This window comes from Watersipora subatra, chromosome 10, assembly GCF_963576615.1.
Source record: "Watersipora subatra chromosome 10, tzWatSuba1.1, whole genome shotgun sequence".
Lineage (NCBI taxonomy): Eukaryota > Metazoa > Bryozoa > Gymnolaemata > Cheilostomatida > Watersiporidae > Watersipora > Watersipora subatra.
This window is the reverse complement of record NC_088717.1, coordinates 50579453-50593569: the sequence shown is the minus strand read 5'-3', so window position 1 is coordinate 50593569 and position 14117 is coordinate 50579453. Positions and strand designations below refer to the sequence as shown.

At 35.1% G+C, this 14117-nt stretch overlaps 1 protein-coding gene across 1 annotated transcript; it reads left to right on the top strand.

Moving 5' to 3' along the window:
• Window positions 1-2668: 2668 nt before the first annotated feature.
• On the top strand, window positions 2669-14117 carry LOC137405813 (zinc finger protein 330-like). Its single transcript, XM_068092227.1, has 10 exons — window positions 2669-2791; window positions 4193-4283; window positions 5295-5374; window positions 5640-5766; window positions 7122-7226; window positions 8159-8205; window positions 9796-9913; window positions 11647-11751; window positions 13076-13210; window positions 13843-14117. The coding sequence occupies exons 1-10, from the start codon at window positions 2672-2674 to the stop codon at window positions 13911-13913; spliced, it is 999 nt and encodes a 332-aa protein (XP_067948328.1). The 5' UTR covers window positions 2669-2671; the 3' UTR covers window positions 13914-14117.

Genomic DNA, 14117 nt, shown 5'->3' with positions numbered 1-14117 from the left:
AGTAAGAGCTCCGCCAGAATCTACCTTCATAAACATTACGTTACGCGTAATGATCAAGCGTGCTAGTTAGTAACCCCAAGCACTTTACACTTGGGTAAGCACTTTACAGCTAGTCTACAATGCATCATTCTCAAACCTTTTAAATCAGAGTTGCCCTATTTTTGTACAGAGAACTGATAATGAAATTGACATTGCTAGGCAAATTGAAGTTCTTCAAACTGGCAGTATTGAAAAGTTTTTGCATCCTTTAAGAAATTCTACAAAGTATTTTGCTATCGCCAGCGTTTATTGAATGGAGACTTCTACATGCTTAAAACACTAATCATGGCTCACTAGTTCTTCGTCTATAGCCTGTGTTTTGACATGGTATATACAAACAGTGCAAAAGTAGTGTAGTTGTGTTGATACAATTTATATGTATAACAGCACAGACAGTGATATCAAGGCAGACACAGCATTAGCACTTAACAATAAAACAACGCCAACATGATAGGCTTTTTCTGAGATACAATGACGAAAACGAATGCATGAAAATATAAACTATATATGCTGCAAAATATGTTAGAAAATGCTGCATGTGGATATTATTTAGGTATAGCAGAACATGAAGAACATAGCATGACATAACATTAACATAATGTTAACTCCATGCAAGCATGACATAACAATAACACAATGTTAATTCAATGCAACACTTGCGGATTGTTATGTTCCTGTATGAATAATAGCACAAGATGTGGTTTATTCACTCTCATAGTATGTATTGCATTAACATGTAGAGACAACAAGGAAAGTATAACAGTAATAAATGTTACCTGTATGAATAATAGCACAAGATGTGGTTTATTCACTCTCATAGTATGCATTGCACTGTTGCCTTACAGACCTAGTTTATATAAGCCTGAGCTATGGCTATGTAGTAAATAGCTAAGCAAAAGCATCACTTGTATTAGAATATTTAGCTATATTAGAATAGATAGCACAAAGTTAACTTGACTTAAGCTTTATGATGGCAATCTAACACGGATAAACAAAATGTTTTATTTTTCTGTCGGGTGTATGAACAGTTTTCGGCTTGTGCCTACTTTTAAGGAGGCAACGTACAGCTGACCATGGCTAAAGCGGGGTGACAGTAAGTTGATACCAGCTGCTCTCTTTCTTCTCACCGTCGCCTATCGCAACACTTGGAGTACCGGTGCAAATTTTGTAGTAGCTGTAATACTCGCACCTGGAAAAAATAAAAGTAACTCCACTGTGGAAGAAAATGAACACGTTTACTATCACTAACAGTGGCAAATGCAACGTTTTTAAATAGTAGAAATGTGGCAATTCATAGACAATACAACATTGAATGAGAAGTACTTACCTTTTTGAAATAGAAATTTATTAAGTAAAACGCAGTAGCAATACCCGTGCAAGTTCTGTAGTAGCTATAGTACTCGTATCTGGAAAAAAAATACAAGTATCTCAGCCGCGGAAGAAAATGATCATGTTTACGATCACCAACAGTGGCAAATGCAACGTTTTTAAGTAGTTGAGATGTGACAATTCATAGACAATACAACATTGAATGAGAAGTACTTACCTTTTTGAAGTAGAAATTTAGTAGGTTAGTTTTGAAGCAAAGACAAATGTCTCGGTGGCTGAAAAAGACAATACCTTCCACCCGCAGTAAATATTAATTTACTAATTGAATTTTATAATTAAATTTACCACTTATTAATGTATTTAATGAGTAGTAAATTTTATTGATTTACTTACTACTCATATTAATTCACCTTTTTATAGGTCGCAGAACTCAGGACTGCTATTTACTACGGCATGAACTTTGCTGTTTAAAACGAAACAGTGCCGTTAGGTACTGTTTCGTATTAACCGATGTTTTTTAACCTAATGCCTAACGGAACAGTACCGTTAGGCATTGTTTCATTTTTCTTTCACTGCTAGAGGCGCACTAACCAGTGATTCCGGTTATTTTTCCCCTAGTGGTGAAAGAAAAAACCACCAAAAAGTCGCACCCTCATATAAGCCGCATGGCTCAAATCATCAGAAAAAAGTAGCGTCTAATAGTCCGAAAAGTACGGTACTCATATTAATTCAATTCGCTTCATACGACCGAATTAAAAAAGGAAAAACCGCTCTGTAAGGTGAACTAACACACGTATACACAAATATATAGACAGATTTTTTGCCCCTCATATAGTAGATGTATATATATAAATCTCAAAGTTTGTGTGTGTATATGTGTCTGTGTGCGCGTAATGCAGTTTGTCCAGCTATAGCTATTAAAATATTGGCATAAAGAATCCGTATCGCAGAAGATTTGATATCGGAACCTCCCGTTTCCCAGACGATATGCTTTATCATTGAACTGCACGAGATTGATAGATCATGCAGATAGATTGATGTCATTATGTGGATGAAAATGTGCATACCGCTCTGCGCAACGGTGCAACATTTTTAGTAGTAAGCTCGTAAGTAACGTTCTTCTTAGTAAGTTTAGCTTACACAAATTGGCCATTGGTAATGTGCCAGGCTAATGGCAAGTGGCAGGCAACTACATTACCAGTCACTGCTAATAAGCTGATTTTTAATAACCTTGCAATGCCGGGCATTCCGCTAATCTATTCATACTTTTGTGAATTCAACGGGTGAATTTAACAGGGTAAACATGCCGAAGAAAAAGACTGGAGCAAGGAAAAAGGCAGAGAAGCAGAAGGACAGACAAAAACAAATTAAAGTGGCTTTCAGTCGACGAAACTTGGTGGAATTTCCATGCAACTACTCTATGGTTAGTTTTATGTTTGTAGTTCTGTACCATTACGTCAACTATGTTTCATTGTGAATCATTTAGTCAGTGATCTCAGCGAATCAGTAGTGGCCATTGACTTTTTAGCATTTTGTTTTAACGTATGTATAGCGACCATTGCATAATCTAATATCTCTGGCTAATTGTGTCGCGATCTTGCTAAGTTGGGTCAAGTCGCACGTGCGTAATAGCGATAGCAAGTTAGTAAACTCAATGCCACATGCGTTTGTAGTATTTTTAAAGTTACCTTTATTTAGGCCAGTCAAGGCTCTTTCAAAATCTGAACTCTGATTAACTAATAGAAGTTTAAAATGACCCAAATTTGCCTAGTGAAGCCGTTGCTATGCAAACTGGAAACAATAAAACATGGCGTCGCATAAGTTAAACGATCGTTTTTTTCATTGTCACGATTGAAACTAAAGATATAGATGATACTTTTGAAGTATACTTTGGCAATTTAATCGATGCAAAATTATCTGATAAAGAAGAAAGTTTTGATGTAGATGATTTTTTCATGTTTAACCGATGCTGAAGATGATTATGAAAAAATAATTGCAAAGTTAGAAGAACAAGAAGCCGTTAGATATGGATCATTATTGAATATGAAGCCGTTAGTTATGGACTAATATGGATCGTTATTAATGGAAAGGTTTTAATTTAACCATTTAGATTTAGAATTAAATTTCATTGTATTGTCTGTAATGTGAAAGGTATTTTTATGTTACAAGTTACTGTATCCTTGTGCAGAACCAAATCAATTTTTTCCAATCAATAAAAGTTGATCATCAACTTGTAACTAATGTTATAGATCTATAAACATAAAATAATTAGAACTTTGTAATTTAAATATTCGGATTCAGCATAAAATTCTGTCATAGAACTCGTGTATTTGTGGAATTACGACTAAATTTAATAGTGGTTGCTAAGGTGATTCTCACTGTAAACAAATAGTTACGTGACTCGAAACTTTAACGCGATGTTCTTGGATTCATGTTTCAACCATTTTGAAAAAATACATGTGGGTTTTTGACTATAAAATCAGTTCTAACCAACGTAGAAACAAAATTTGTTCTGCAGTGCAATTTGTAAATTTTCCTTTAAGCTGAGCAACTATCTAAATTTTGATAATTTCCAATTTAACCCCACTTTCTGAGATCATGACTCAATTATAGTTTTTTGTGTGACATTCTCTTCATTTATGGATATCAGATTCGCTTTTTACCGTTTTTATACTATCAACAATTTTGTAAAAATTCCTTTTTCAATTATCTGTATTTGTTTCATCATATCCACCATGTATTTCTGTTAGTTGTGGGTAAGTTCAAGCTATCATTTATTACAATGATAAATTGCTCAATTTCTCTGCATATATTTGTTTCTTAGGAGTGTGATCAATGTCAAAGAAGGCAGAAGAATCGAGCTTTTTGCTACTTTTGTTCCTCAGTTCAAAAACTGCCAGTTTGTGGTGCCTGTGGTGAGTCATTCTTATGTACTTCTCACTTTTCTACGTTTTTATGCTCCTTAAAATTTTTCCTGGTTAAAGGTTGACTTGCAACAATATTCACCTTACAGTTATTTGATATCAAAATATTCACCATGTCTTACTCTGATGTGATGTAGGTTCAAAATATGTGGAAGTGTGATTACAAGCTCTTAAAAACTCAAAAACGAACAGTTAATCGCCGCCATCACGAAACTATTGTAGATTAGAATATTTTTCCAAAACGGCTCAAAGGGACGTAATTGAACAAGATGGCTTCTGTTTACACTTTCATGCAACCTCATTCGCCGAAATATTTTCACAAATATCAATAAAGCCATGTCTATTGTCCTTACACGTCTATTTCATCACCATTGTAACGCTGTCGCTTTGAGCACTAATATATCAAAACCTACTGTAAAAATTTTAATTTTTTAACCTTAGCTCGAAGGAGTGCAAATCATCCTCTGGTAAACATGACGAGCCTGTTGGTCACCTGTGATGGTCGAAAAATGCTGCAGAAATTGTTTGATGCTGTTTGGCAGGAAGTATGGGTCACATGATCAGATTACGACTAGTTGATTAGACCATGCCGAAACAAAACTGTAATGTAGCGAGCATCTATATTTGGAAAGGGCTCTTTGGTAAAACCTGAAGAGTTTGTCATAAACCGATGCTATGAGAAGTTTTATAGTGAGCCTTTCATTAGCCTTTCAATTCACTTGAGGACATCATGTGTCAAAAGAATAAACAAATGGATTTACTATGTCAGAGAAATAAACTGTTTCCAATCTACGGCGGTTTCGTGATTGCGGCGATTAACTGTTCGTTTTTGGGCTTTTAAAAGCTTGTAATCACATTTCCACATATTTTGTCGTATACATAGTCATGTCGTTACATCTCATCCTCTTTCCACCTATACTAGTTCTATTTGTTGTATCTACTTGCTTTCTATTAAAAATTGGCTATTCAATATGTTTATATTGTCAGCTGTTTTGTTCTCAGGCAAGCAGAAATGCATGCAGAAAGGAGGTGATTGTCTTGTGAAGCATCCTGGTGTTCATACTACAGGCATGGCTATGGTGGTATGTACATCTACCTGTATATGCTAGGACAGATTAACGTGTAGTCTCTCTCATTACCATTATATTAAAGGCTTGTAGTTTCAAAGGCTTGCCAAGTCATGCTTGTATTGTGGTTTCATATATTTCAGCTAATCAGAGTTCCATATATGGGATAAATAATATCTTATCATATTGTCATGTTCAATCATTGTCATACCTAGCTTTTTGTTTATACAGGATCTTGGCATCATAAAATTTATTGCAAGATCTTTTACTATGTTTGTAGGGTGCCATATGTGATTTTTGTGAGGCTTTCATTTGTCACGGGAGAAAATGCATATCAACACACGCGTGTGAGTGTCCCCTTGCAGATGCTCTCTGTGTGGAGTGCAATCGAGATACGTGGGGTCAAGGTGAGGGACAGTGTTGGAATGTATGTAGATAACTATGAGATATTGGTTTCAGATAAGTATAACATGCACATGGATACCTAATGCTATGTTACGGCTGCCCAGAAGCTTTTCAAAATATATTTTAATGTATTTTAGATTTCTTTTGTCCTTCACATGTCTCATCTTTATTTGTTATTTTGTAAGCAAATTTTTTTAACAAGTATTTCAATCTGATCCGGCATGAGAGGAGGCATGCAGGGGTTCTGTCATATTGATGGCAAGTCATATTCTGCGGTATTCACGTAGTTCTGGTTTTTATTACAAACACCAAATCAAGATTTATCCTCTCTTACAGGTGCAAATACTTTTATGAGGATTAAGCATTGTTCAATGTAATTACAACACGGTGTTTAGTAAAACTTGGATGCCAAGTTGATGTTAATTAAAGTACTATTCAGTGATGTCTAGGAACTTACGGCAGTAGTAAGACTTGATAGAAATTCTCTTTGAAAGAACAATACTTTAGGGTCGAAAATGTTTGTTGTAAACCTCTATTAATATTGGATCAAAATATGTGGTGGGGAAAATTGTAGAATGTTTTAGTTGTCTTAAATAAAAGCAATACAAACCACATTTGCATAAATTGTTGCGTAATCAAGTTTTTTTAATAGTTTTAATATGTAAAAAATACCGTGTCTATTTATCTATCTCAAGAAATTTGCTTGTATTTGAACCCAATATTTTGGTCAGAGTAATTATTGTATCAGTAAAAACTTGGTCAAGGTGAATAAGAAATATGGTGAGCTTCTAGAGACCAGAATTACATTCATTTATTATTATTTACTCGTACCATTTCTGTTGAACCTACAGAACCTACAGGTTTGCTTTACACCCGTCTGCTGCTGATGGCCAGTGATTTTGTAAGAAGCAATCGGTTTGTAAAATTCTCCATCGGTGTATTATGTTTTTTAATTTATGATTTTGATGTATAAAGATTTTGGTATATTGAAGCAGCACAATTCACAAGGAAGTCGTTTTTCAAGTGGGGTTCATATTTTGAACCGCTACATGATTAGAGTTTTAGACACCTCGTTGTAGTTTGGAATGTCAATTCAAGGTTTGTTTTATTCTAGCAGTTGTCCTTTGTAATTAAAAACAACATCGTATTCATATTACTACATGTACATATTACTAGAGGCGTCGGCCCCTGATGTCATACCTAAACAGTTGTTACTAATTGAATCCTAAATTAAATCCATATTTAATCCCTAATAAATCTAAATTAAAGTCTATATTAAATTCAATGCTGAAGGTTGCTCTGAATATTTTCTGTAGATATTGTGGCATGGCTGTCTCATATTGACCACATGTTGCAGGTGGCAGGGTCTTTTCTTGCTCCTTTTGCTCAGGATTTCTCTGTGAAGATGATCAATTTGAACACCAGGCCATGTGTCAGAAGCTTGATGCAGAGACTAACAAATGCATGTTTGTACTTCTATATATCGACAAACCTTTGCTAATTTTGGTCCTTTTTGAATTTTTAGTTTTGCACTGCATGCGGTTTCCCGTATAAGGTTTTTATATGTTCTTATACAATGAGATTGATCAATTGTACACTAGTTTACCTGCCATCGAGTCTCCGATATTTGGGTTAGTTGAAAATTTGTATATAGGAGTTGCGTTTCCTTCACCTTGGGGTAACCATTTCTGTCTACAGAGTCTACGCTAACTGCTTTGTTACTCATTTCAATAAGTTTCAAAATAGAGGTTTCATCTCTAACAATATGTGCAAGGTAAACAAATCATTCAGCTTCTGAAAGCTAGATATTTTTTAATCTTTCCTTTATAAAATCGGCATACTCGTACTATGTTTGTGCATAGAGTAAGAGAATGATCCTTGTGTGAGGGGATTATGTGGGTCGGGATTCGGTTTATTCAGCCATTGGTGTTTCTAATTAGGGCGGCTAGCATATCTGCTAGATGGTATAAGGTTGATGTCTAACTCAGCTGATGACTGCATACATTTACACTGTATATCTGTACAGTGTGCATATATATACAGTGGACACCGTGTATATATACAGTGTACACTGTAGGCCTATATATATACAATGTACACTGTATATATACAGTGTACATTGTATATATGTACACTGTATATATGTACACTGCTTGCCAGTATCAACAGTCAGTGTACTTAATCATTTTCTGTTACCTCACTTGCTTTGGTCTAGCGGTTGTTCCTTGAAACAAAACATATCGCTCATAAACCATTCAATTCATTCCACTTTCATAGCAGTTCAGCAGCACTCACGGGTTTTATATATCATTATTATAATGTAAATCATATTATAATTAAAATGCAAATCTTTTTATATATCATTATTAGAATACACGTATAAATGTTTTTTAGGTTCCTCCTGCAACAAAGTTGGCCAGCAGATGTGCCTCAAGTGCAAGGTGAGATATACATTTTGGTCCCAACTCCTTTTCTCACCATATTTCCACGACACGGTTAATCTACGTGTCTGTGTCATTCACAACATGGTAACAGTCAAAATAGCGAGTAAAAGTTTGTTTATCACAAATGTTTATCGCATGTTTCGTGTTTGTGAATGATGGCAATGGCACCTACGCCTGATGTGCAAGAAACGCCGCGTGAGTTATTCCGTCATATACCATTTCCACTTCAATCATTCAGGAGTGCACCACTATAACATTTGTTGTAGAATTCCTTATCTATTTGAAAAAAGCACCCGGGTTAATCTGCAACGGGTCTATTGAAACACTGCACAGTAACTCAACTTGCACACAGTTCTAAATTCCCACCATTGAAACATAGTGTATATAGGTCATTCTCTGACCTGTTTCCACTTCTTTGCTGCTTGTTGTAAAGCTTCTACTGCCTAGTTCAAAAGAGAACAAATTATTGATACGACTGAGGACGAAACCTTATAAGGAATGACTGGTCTGCCTTGATGTTGATCAAGCAATGTATAAGGTTTCATGCAATCGCACATGGGAAGGATCGATATGATTGGATAGTTCTACCGTGTGTCGCCTTCCTATTGTATGAAACTAGCTCAGTGCTATTCACCAATTGTTCACAAAATTGGAAGTGGTGTTCAGGAGCATGTAGAATATAGCTGGCGTTATCACATGCCGAATATACTCTGTACACGAGTCAGCAGTAGCAGTATATACTCTCTACACTAGTCAGTAGTAGGAATATAAACTGTACACTAGTCAGTAGTAGGAGTATACACTCTGTACACTAGTCAGTAGTAGGACTATATACTCTGTACACTACGCACTAGTAGGAGTATATACTCTGTACACTAGTCAGTTGTAGGAGTATATACTTCATACACTAGTCAATGGTAGGCGTATGCACTTTGTACACTAACATGTGGTAGAGGTTTATTGCTCTGTACACTATACTTAGTAATCAGTACATAAAATCGCTTTGCTTTCAAAATTTTTCAAGTCAAACAGTTTTTGTTGCTATTGTTTCAATAGTGCACTAAACCATGAGATACAATCTAATGGCTGGTTTTATGCTGACGTATACACATACTTTATGATTTATTGGCTGTTATTGCGCTGACGTATGAACGTACTTTGTTTTATTGGCTGGTATTACGCTGATGTTTGAACGTACTTTGTTTTATTGGCTGGTATTGCGCTGACGTATGAACGTACTGTGTTTTAATGGCTGTTATTGCGCTGACGTATGAACGTACTTTGTTTTATTGGCTGGTATTACGCTGATGTTTGAACGTACTTTCTTTTATTGGCTGGTATTACGCTGACGTATGAATGTACTGTGTTTTATTGGCTATTATTGCGCTGACGTATGAACGTACTTTGTTTTATTGGCTGGTATTACGCTGGCGTATGAACGTACTTGGTTTTTGGCTGGTATTACGCTGACGTATGAAATAGTTTATGTTTTATTTCTACTTCTCTGTCTATATTTATTTTGTTAGAATAGATTGTTGTTTCCTGCTGCTTATCTCAGTCCTCTCTACCGGTCTAATAAATGTGTAGGTCGCATTCTGTGATGAGCACAGCAAGAGAAAAGGTTTCAAATATGGCAAAGGAGCTAACTTTCCATGCCCCAAGTGTGGTTATGATCTTCAGTCAGCCATCGATCTCAGCATGTCCAGTAAGCAAAACCTTGCTTCAGATGCATTTTCATTAGCTTTGTTTGCTCATTCTATCATCATTGTTATTCTATCATCATTCTTATTCTATTATCATTGTTATTCTATCATCATTCTTATTCTATCATCATTCTTATTCTATCATGTAATTGTTATTCTATCATGTAATTGTTATTCTATCATCATTCTTATTCTATCATCATTCTTATTCTATCATCATTCTTATTCTATCATCATTCTTATTCTATCATGTAATTCTTATTCTATCATGTAATTCTTATTCTATCATGTAATTGTTATTCTATCATCATTCTTATTCTATCATCATTCTTATTCTATCATCATTCTTATTCTATCATCATTCTTATTCTATCATGTAATTCTTATTCTATCATGTAATTCTTATTCTATCATGTAATTGTTATTCTATCATCATTCTTATTCTATTATCATTGTTATTCTATCATCATTCTTATTCTATCATCATTCTTATTCTATCATGTAATTGTTATTCTATCATGTAATTGTTATTCTATCATCATTCTTATTCTATCATCATTCTTATTCTATCATCATTCTTATTCTATCATCATTCTTATTCTATCATGTAATTCTTATTCTATTATCATTCTTATTCTATCATGTAATTGTTATTCTATCATCATTCTTATTCTATCATGTAATTGTTATTCTATCATCATTGTTACAATATCATCATTGTTATTCTATCATCATTCTTATTCTATCATCATTGTCATTCTATCATCTCACCTGATCTATACACACTTTATTTAATGTTTCTCATTGGCAATCTTCTTTTCTGATTAGCAGTACTACCTCTTCACCAGAGTGAAATACAGTCATACCTTGACATACAAGTGCCCCATTATACATCTTGCTGCCTTTTGATACGAGAAAACTTTGAGATATGAGTCGGATTCTGATGCCCATATATGCAAAAGGCCTTCTTTTGAGAACTGCATCGCTCGGTCTTTCTGGTCAAATCAGTTTAAAAAAGTTTAATAAAGGTCGGCTTAATGTTGCAGTGAAACTGAGGCTATAAGCACCAAGCCGGAAACAGATAATTAAAACATTAAGATGACCAAATTAAAGTTAAGTTTTGTAAAAGATTAAACTTAGCTTTAAATGTTTGTTTAGTAAGCTAAACTCATTTGTGTTAAATGCAAAGTTTGTTATGTGATGTCAGAAAAGTCTAGAGTCTCCCTCACGCCACCATCAGCCACTTCATCTGTTTTCAAGGTAACAACTATACAGTTATGTACATCTTAATGTTTTATTTTATTGTGGATCAAAACCACTAAATATGTAATATTGTTTCCCTTTATGGGCTTAGATGCTGAATTACACAATTAAAAGCACACTTTTCCATCGTAATATCCAATTTTTAGGTGGTTATTCATAGTATGGGAACGGATGAGTTTGTGTTTAATTATTTTATATATGAAATATTGGATTGAGATACATGAACATTGAGATATGGTCTCAGTCCCTGAGCGCAGTAAACTCACACGTTAAGGTATGACTGTCCAACAGAATCCACTGCATGTTTCTATGCTACATGTATAAAGGACAGACCAATCACTATATAGATTTATATTTGTAGGTCAGTTGGCCTTCTGTTTCACCATTTCTTATAAAACTGTATCTTACAAACTCACATTATACCATATTTTTCCATTATCTCCATAATTTAGGCTTGGGTCCTTCATTTCAGCTACTAGATACAAATATGGCAGGCAAGGTAATGCTGTGGCTGATGAGGATGATGGAGGAGGGCAGGCTAGCTTTACATTTGGCGGAGTAACAGTATCCAATGTTGGTTAGTATGCACTGTAGTTTCGTAGCATTTTCTTCAAACTTATGGAGTTTTCTACTCATGTCTGTCATTAGTCCTGTCTTTTTAACATTTAAGACTATCTAGAGTTATTCAAAATTTACCTGTAAGAAAGCTATGTCATATAGCTAGAAAAATCTTTTTACCATTGTTATCACATTTGAAGAATGTACATAAACTTGTTTTCTGAAGACTAAATTTGTGCTACAATTTGTTCTAACATTACGGAGTATCCATGGATGTATGATATTGTCAAAAAGAACTGTGAGAAATCAGATTTCAGAGTATTTATTAGTTTTTTTATCTAGATAATTCTGCACATAAGTTTAAAAACTGAGTTTCAGTTCTCAGTTTCAGTTAGGAACTCAGGAGTCTGAACAATACAAGCATATTGCGATATCGCAGTTTGAAATACCATCATCTTCTAGAGCGTATTTAAAATACTGCTAGTTTTTTGGTGAGGCTTAAGTAAAATACAATCACTTTTAATAAACATTTTAACCTTTTAACTGCCAGCCATTTTACTGAAAATTGCCGATTCCGCTGCATGATAGTATACAATTGTTTTCAATTTCAAACCCTATCTAGAACATTTTTGTTATATATTTTATGCTGCCAGCATGTTAGCAAACAGAGCTATGCAAATAATTCAACATATCTATAATATTATGTACATTGCTAAATCTTTGTAAAGATACGATCGCTACCAAGCTAAAACAATCCACAATGTGCCTTACTCTTACAAAACTATTGCTTTCACCACCGTCAGAGTCAGTGCTGTCACTTTCATTGTTTAAGTATTTAATTATATCTGAATCGGCTATAATGTCATGAGTGAAAGCTATTTTGTTTCTAGCACGCGAGGTAGTTGCGGAAGCCATGTTACAACTAAAAAGTTCGTTTGTCAAAAAAAAGTTTGTGTTTGACATCGAGTTTACTGATCAAATATTATAATTTGTTTCACGAATCCAGACCAATTTTTCAGAAAACTATTTGGACATCACTCTAAAGATCGCTGGTTATGTTATCATGAATCATTATTATTTAGTTACTACGCAACCAAAGTAAATTTCGCAAAAATGTGTCTGCGCCAGGCGATCATAGAATTCGATAAACTTGCGTACGGAGCGAAAGGGTTAAACATATTAATCGACTATCTTATGGTCTTCATCAAGTCACAGATAGTAGTGGTCAAACTGTAAAACAGAAGTACATTTGTCCTATTGGGCTGTGAGTAATGTGACTGCTGCTGGGCCTATGATAGAACGATGCATTGGTTGTACTGTCATAGTTGTGTGCTTAAATTCAGAAAGAGCCCCGAGAGGCAGCGATGAGGAAGAAGATATGATGGGCGCCTACGCAGGGTATTACGGAGAGCATGAACAGTATGGGGCTGAGTATTATGATGATGACGATTACAGTTCTGAAGAAGACAGCGAGGAAGGTAACAGGCTGTCATTACTGTATGTTCACATTCTTTTCGCTGTCTGTGTATTATACACCATGCCTTTTGTAGTGTACTGTATCGTCATACACTGAGTGTGTTGTTGTAGTTATTTGCTTATCGACGTTTGAAATTTATTGTTGTTGGCGTACTTTCAGGCACATACCAAAAGCGGCAAATTGTACTCTTAAAATGCTCAACTATCCATTTTTCTGTAGCTGTTTCAAGTATGTTAAAATCTCATGCTACGCTGTAGCCTTGGTTTTTAAAGTAATTTAATCCATATTCACATTGCTGAAGCTTAGCATATTTCATTAGTGTTGGAGGCATAACTCCGACTCCAGCTGCCACTCCTTTAGTTTGACAGGTAGTGGCAGTTGAGGCTTGGAGATAGATAGCATAATGTATGGTAATTACTCACCTCACCATATTAGCTATTCCTCTAGTGTCTTTGTTTTGCAAGTAGTTGATAATTCACGCAAGGGAACCATTATTTGCATACCTGTTCTCTTGAGACTCTAAGGTCAGCGTGAATCAATAGCACTTTCAACCTAGTTGCTTGAAAGCATGTTTTCTATCCAGTTAAATTGACAGACCGGGAGTCTCTCAGGAGTTTGCTACATCTATTGTAGGCTCAGATGAGGACCTTGAAGAGGAACTCAAGGCACTCAAATTGGATGCATTAAAACCTGTGCAACGCTGACATCTGTGGACATGTTCCAATCGTATTCATTGCAACACTGACATCTGCGGAGATGTTCCATTTGTGTTCAGTGCAACACTGACATCTGTGGACATGTTCTAATTATATTCATTGCAACACTGACATCTGTGGACATGTTCTAATTATATTCATTGCAACACTGACATCTGTAGACATGTTCTAATTATATTCATTGCAACACTG

Coding starts and splice junctions, on each gene's coding strand:
- LOC137405813 (XM_068092227.1), top strand. CDS start 2,672: ATGCCGAAGAAAAAGACTGGAGCAAGGAAAAAGGCAGAGAAGCAGAAG. Junction 2,792..4,192: donor TTCCATGCAACTACTCTATG/GTTAGTTTTATG, acceptor TTTGTTTCTTAG/GAGTGTGATCAATGTCAAAG. Junction 5,375..5,639: donor CTACAGGCATGGCTATGGTG/GTATGTACATCT, acceptor CTATGTTTGTAG/GGTGCCATATGTGATTTTTG.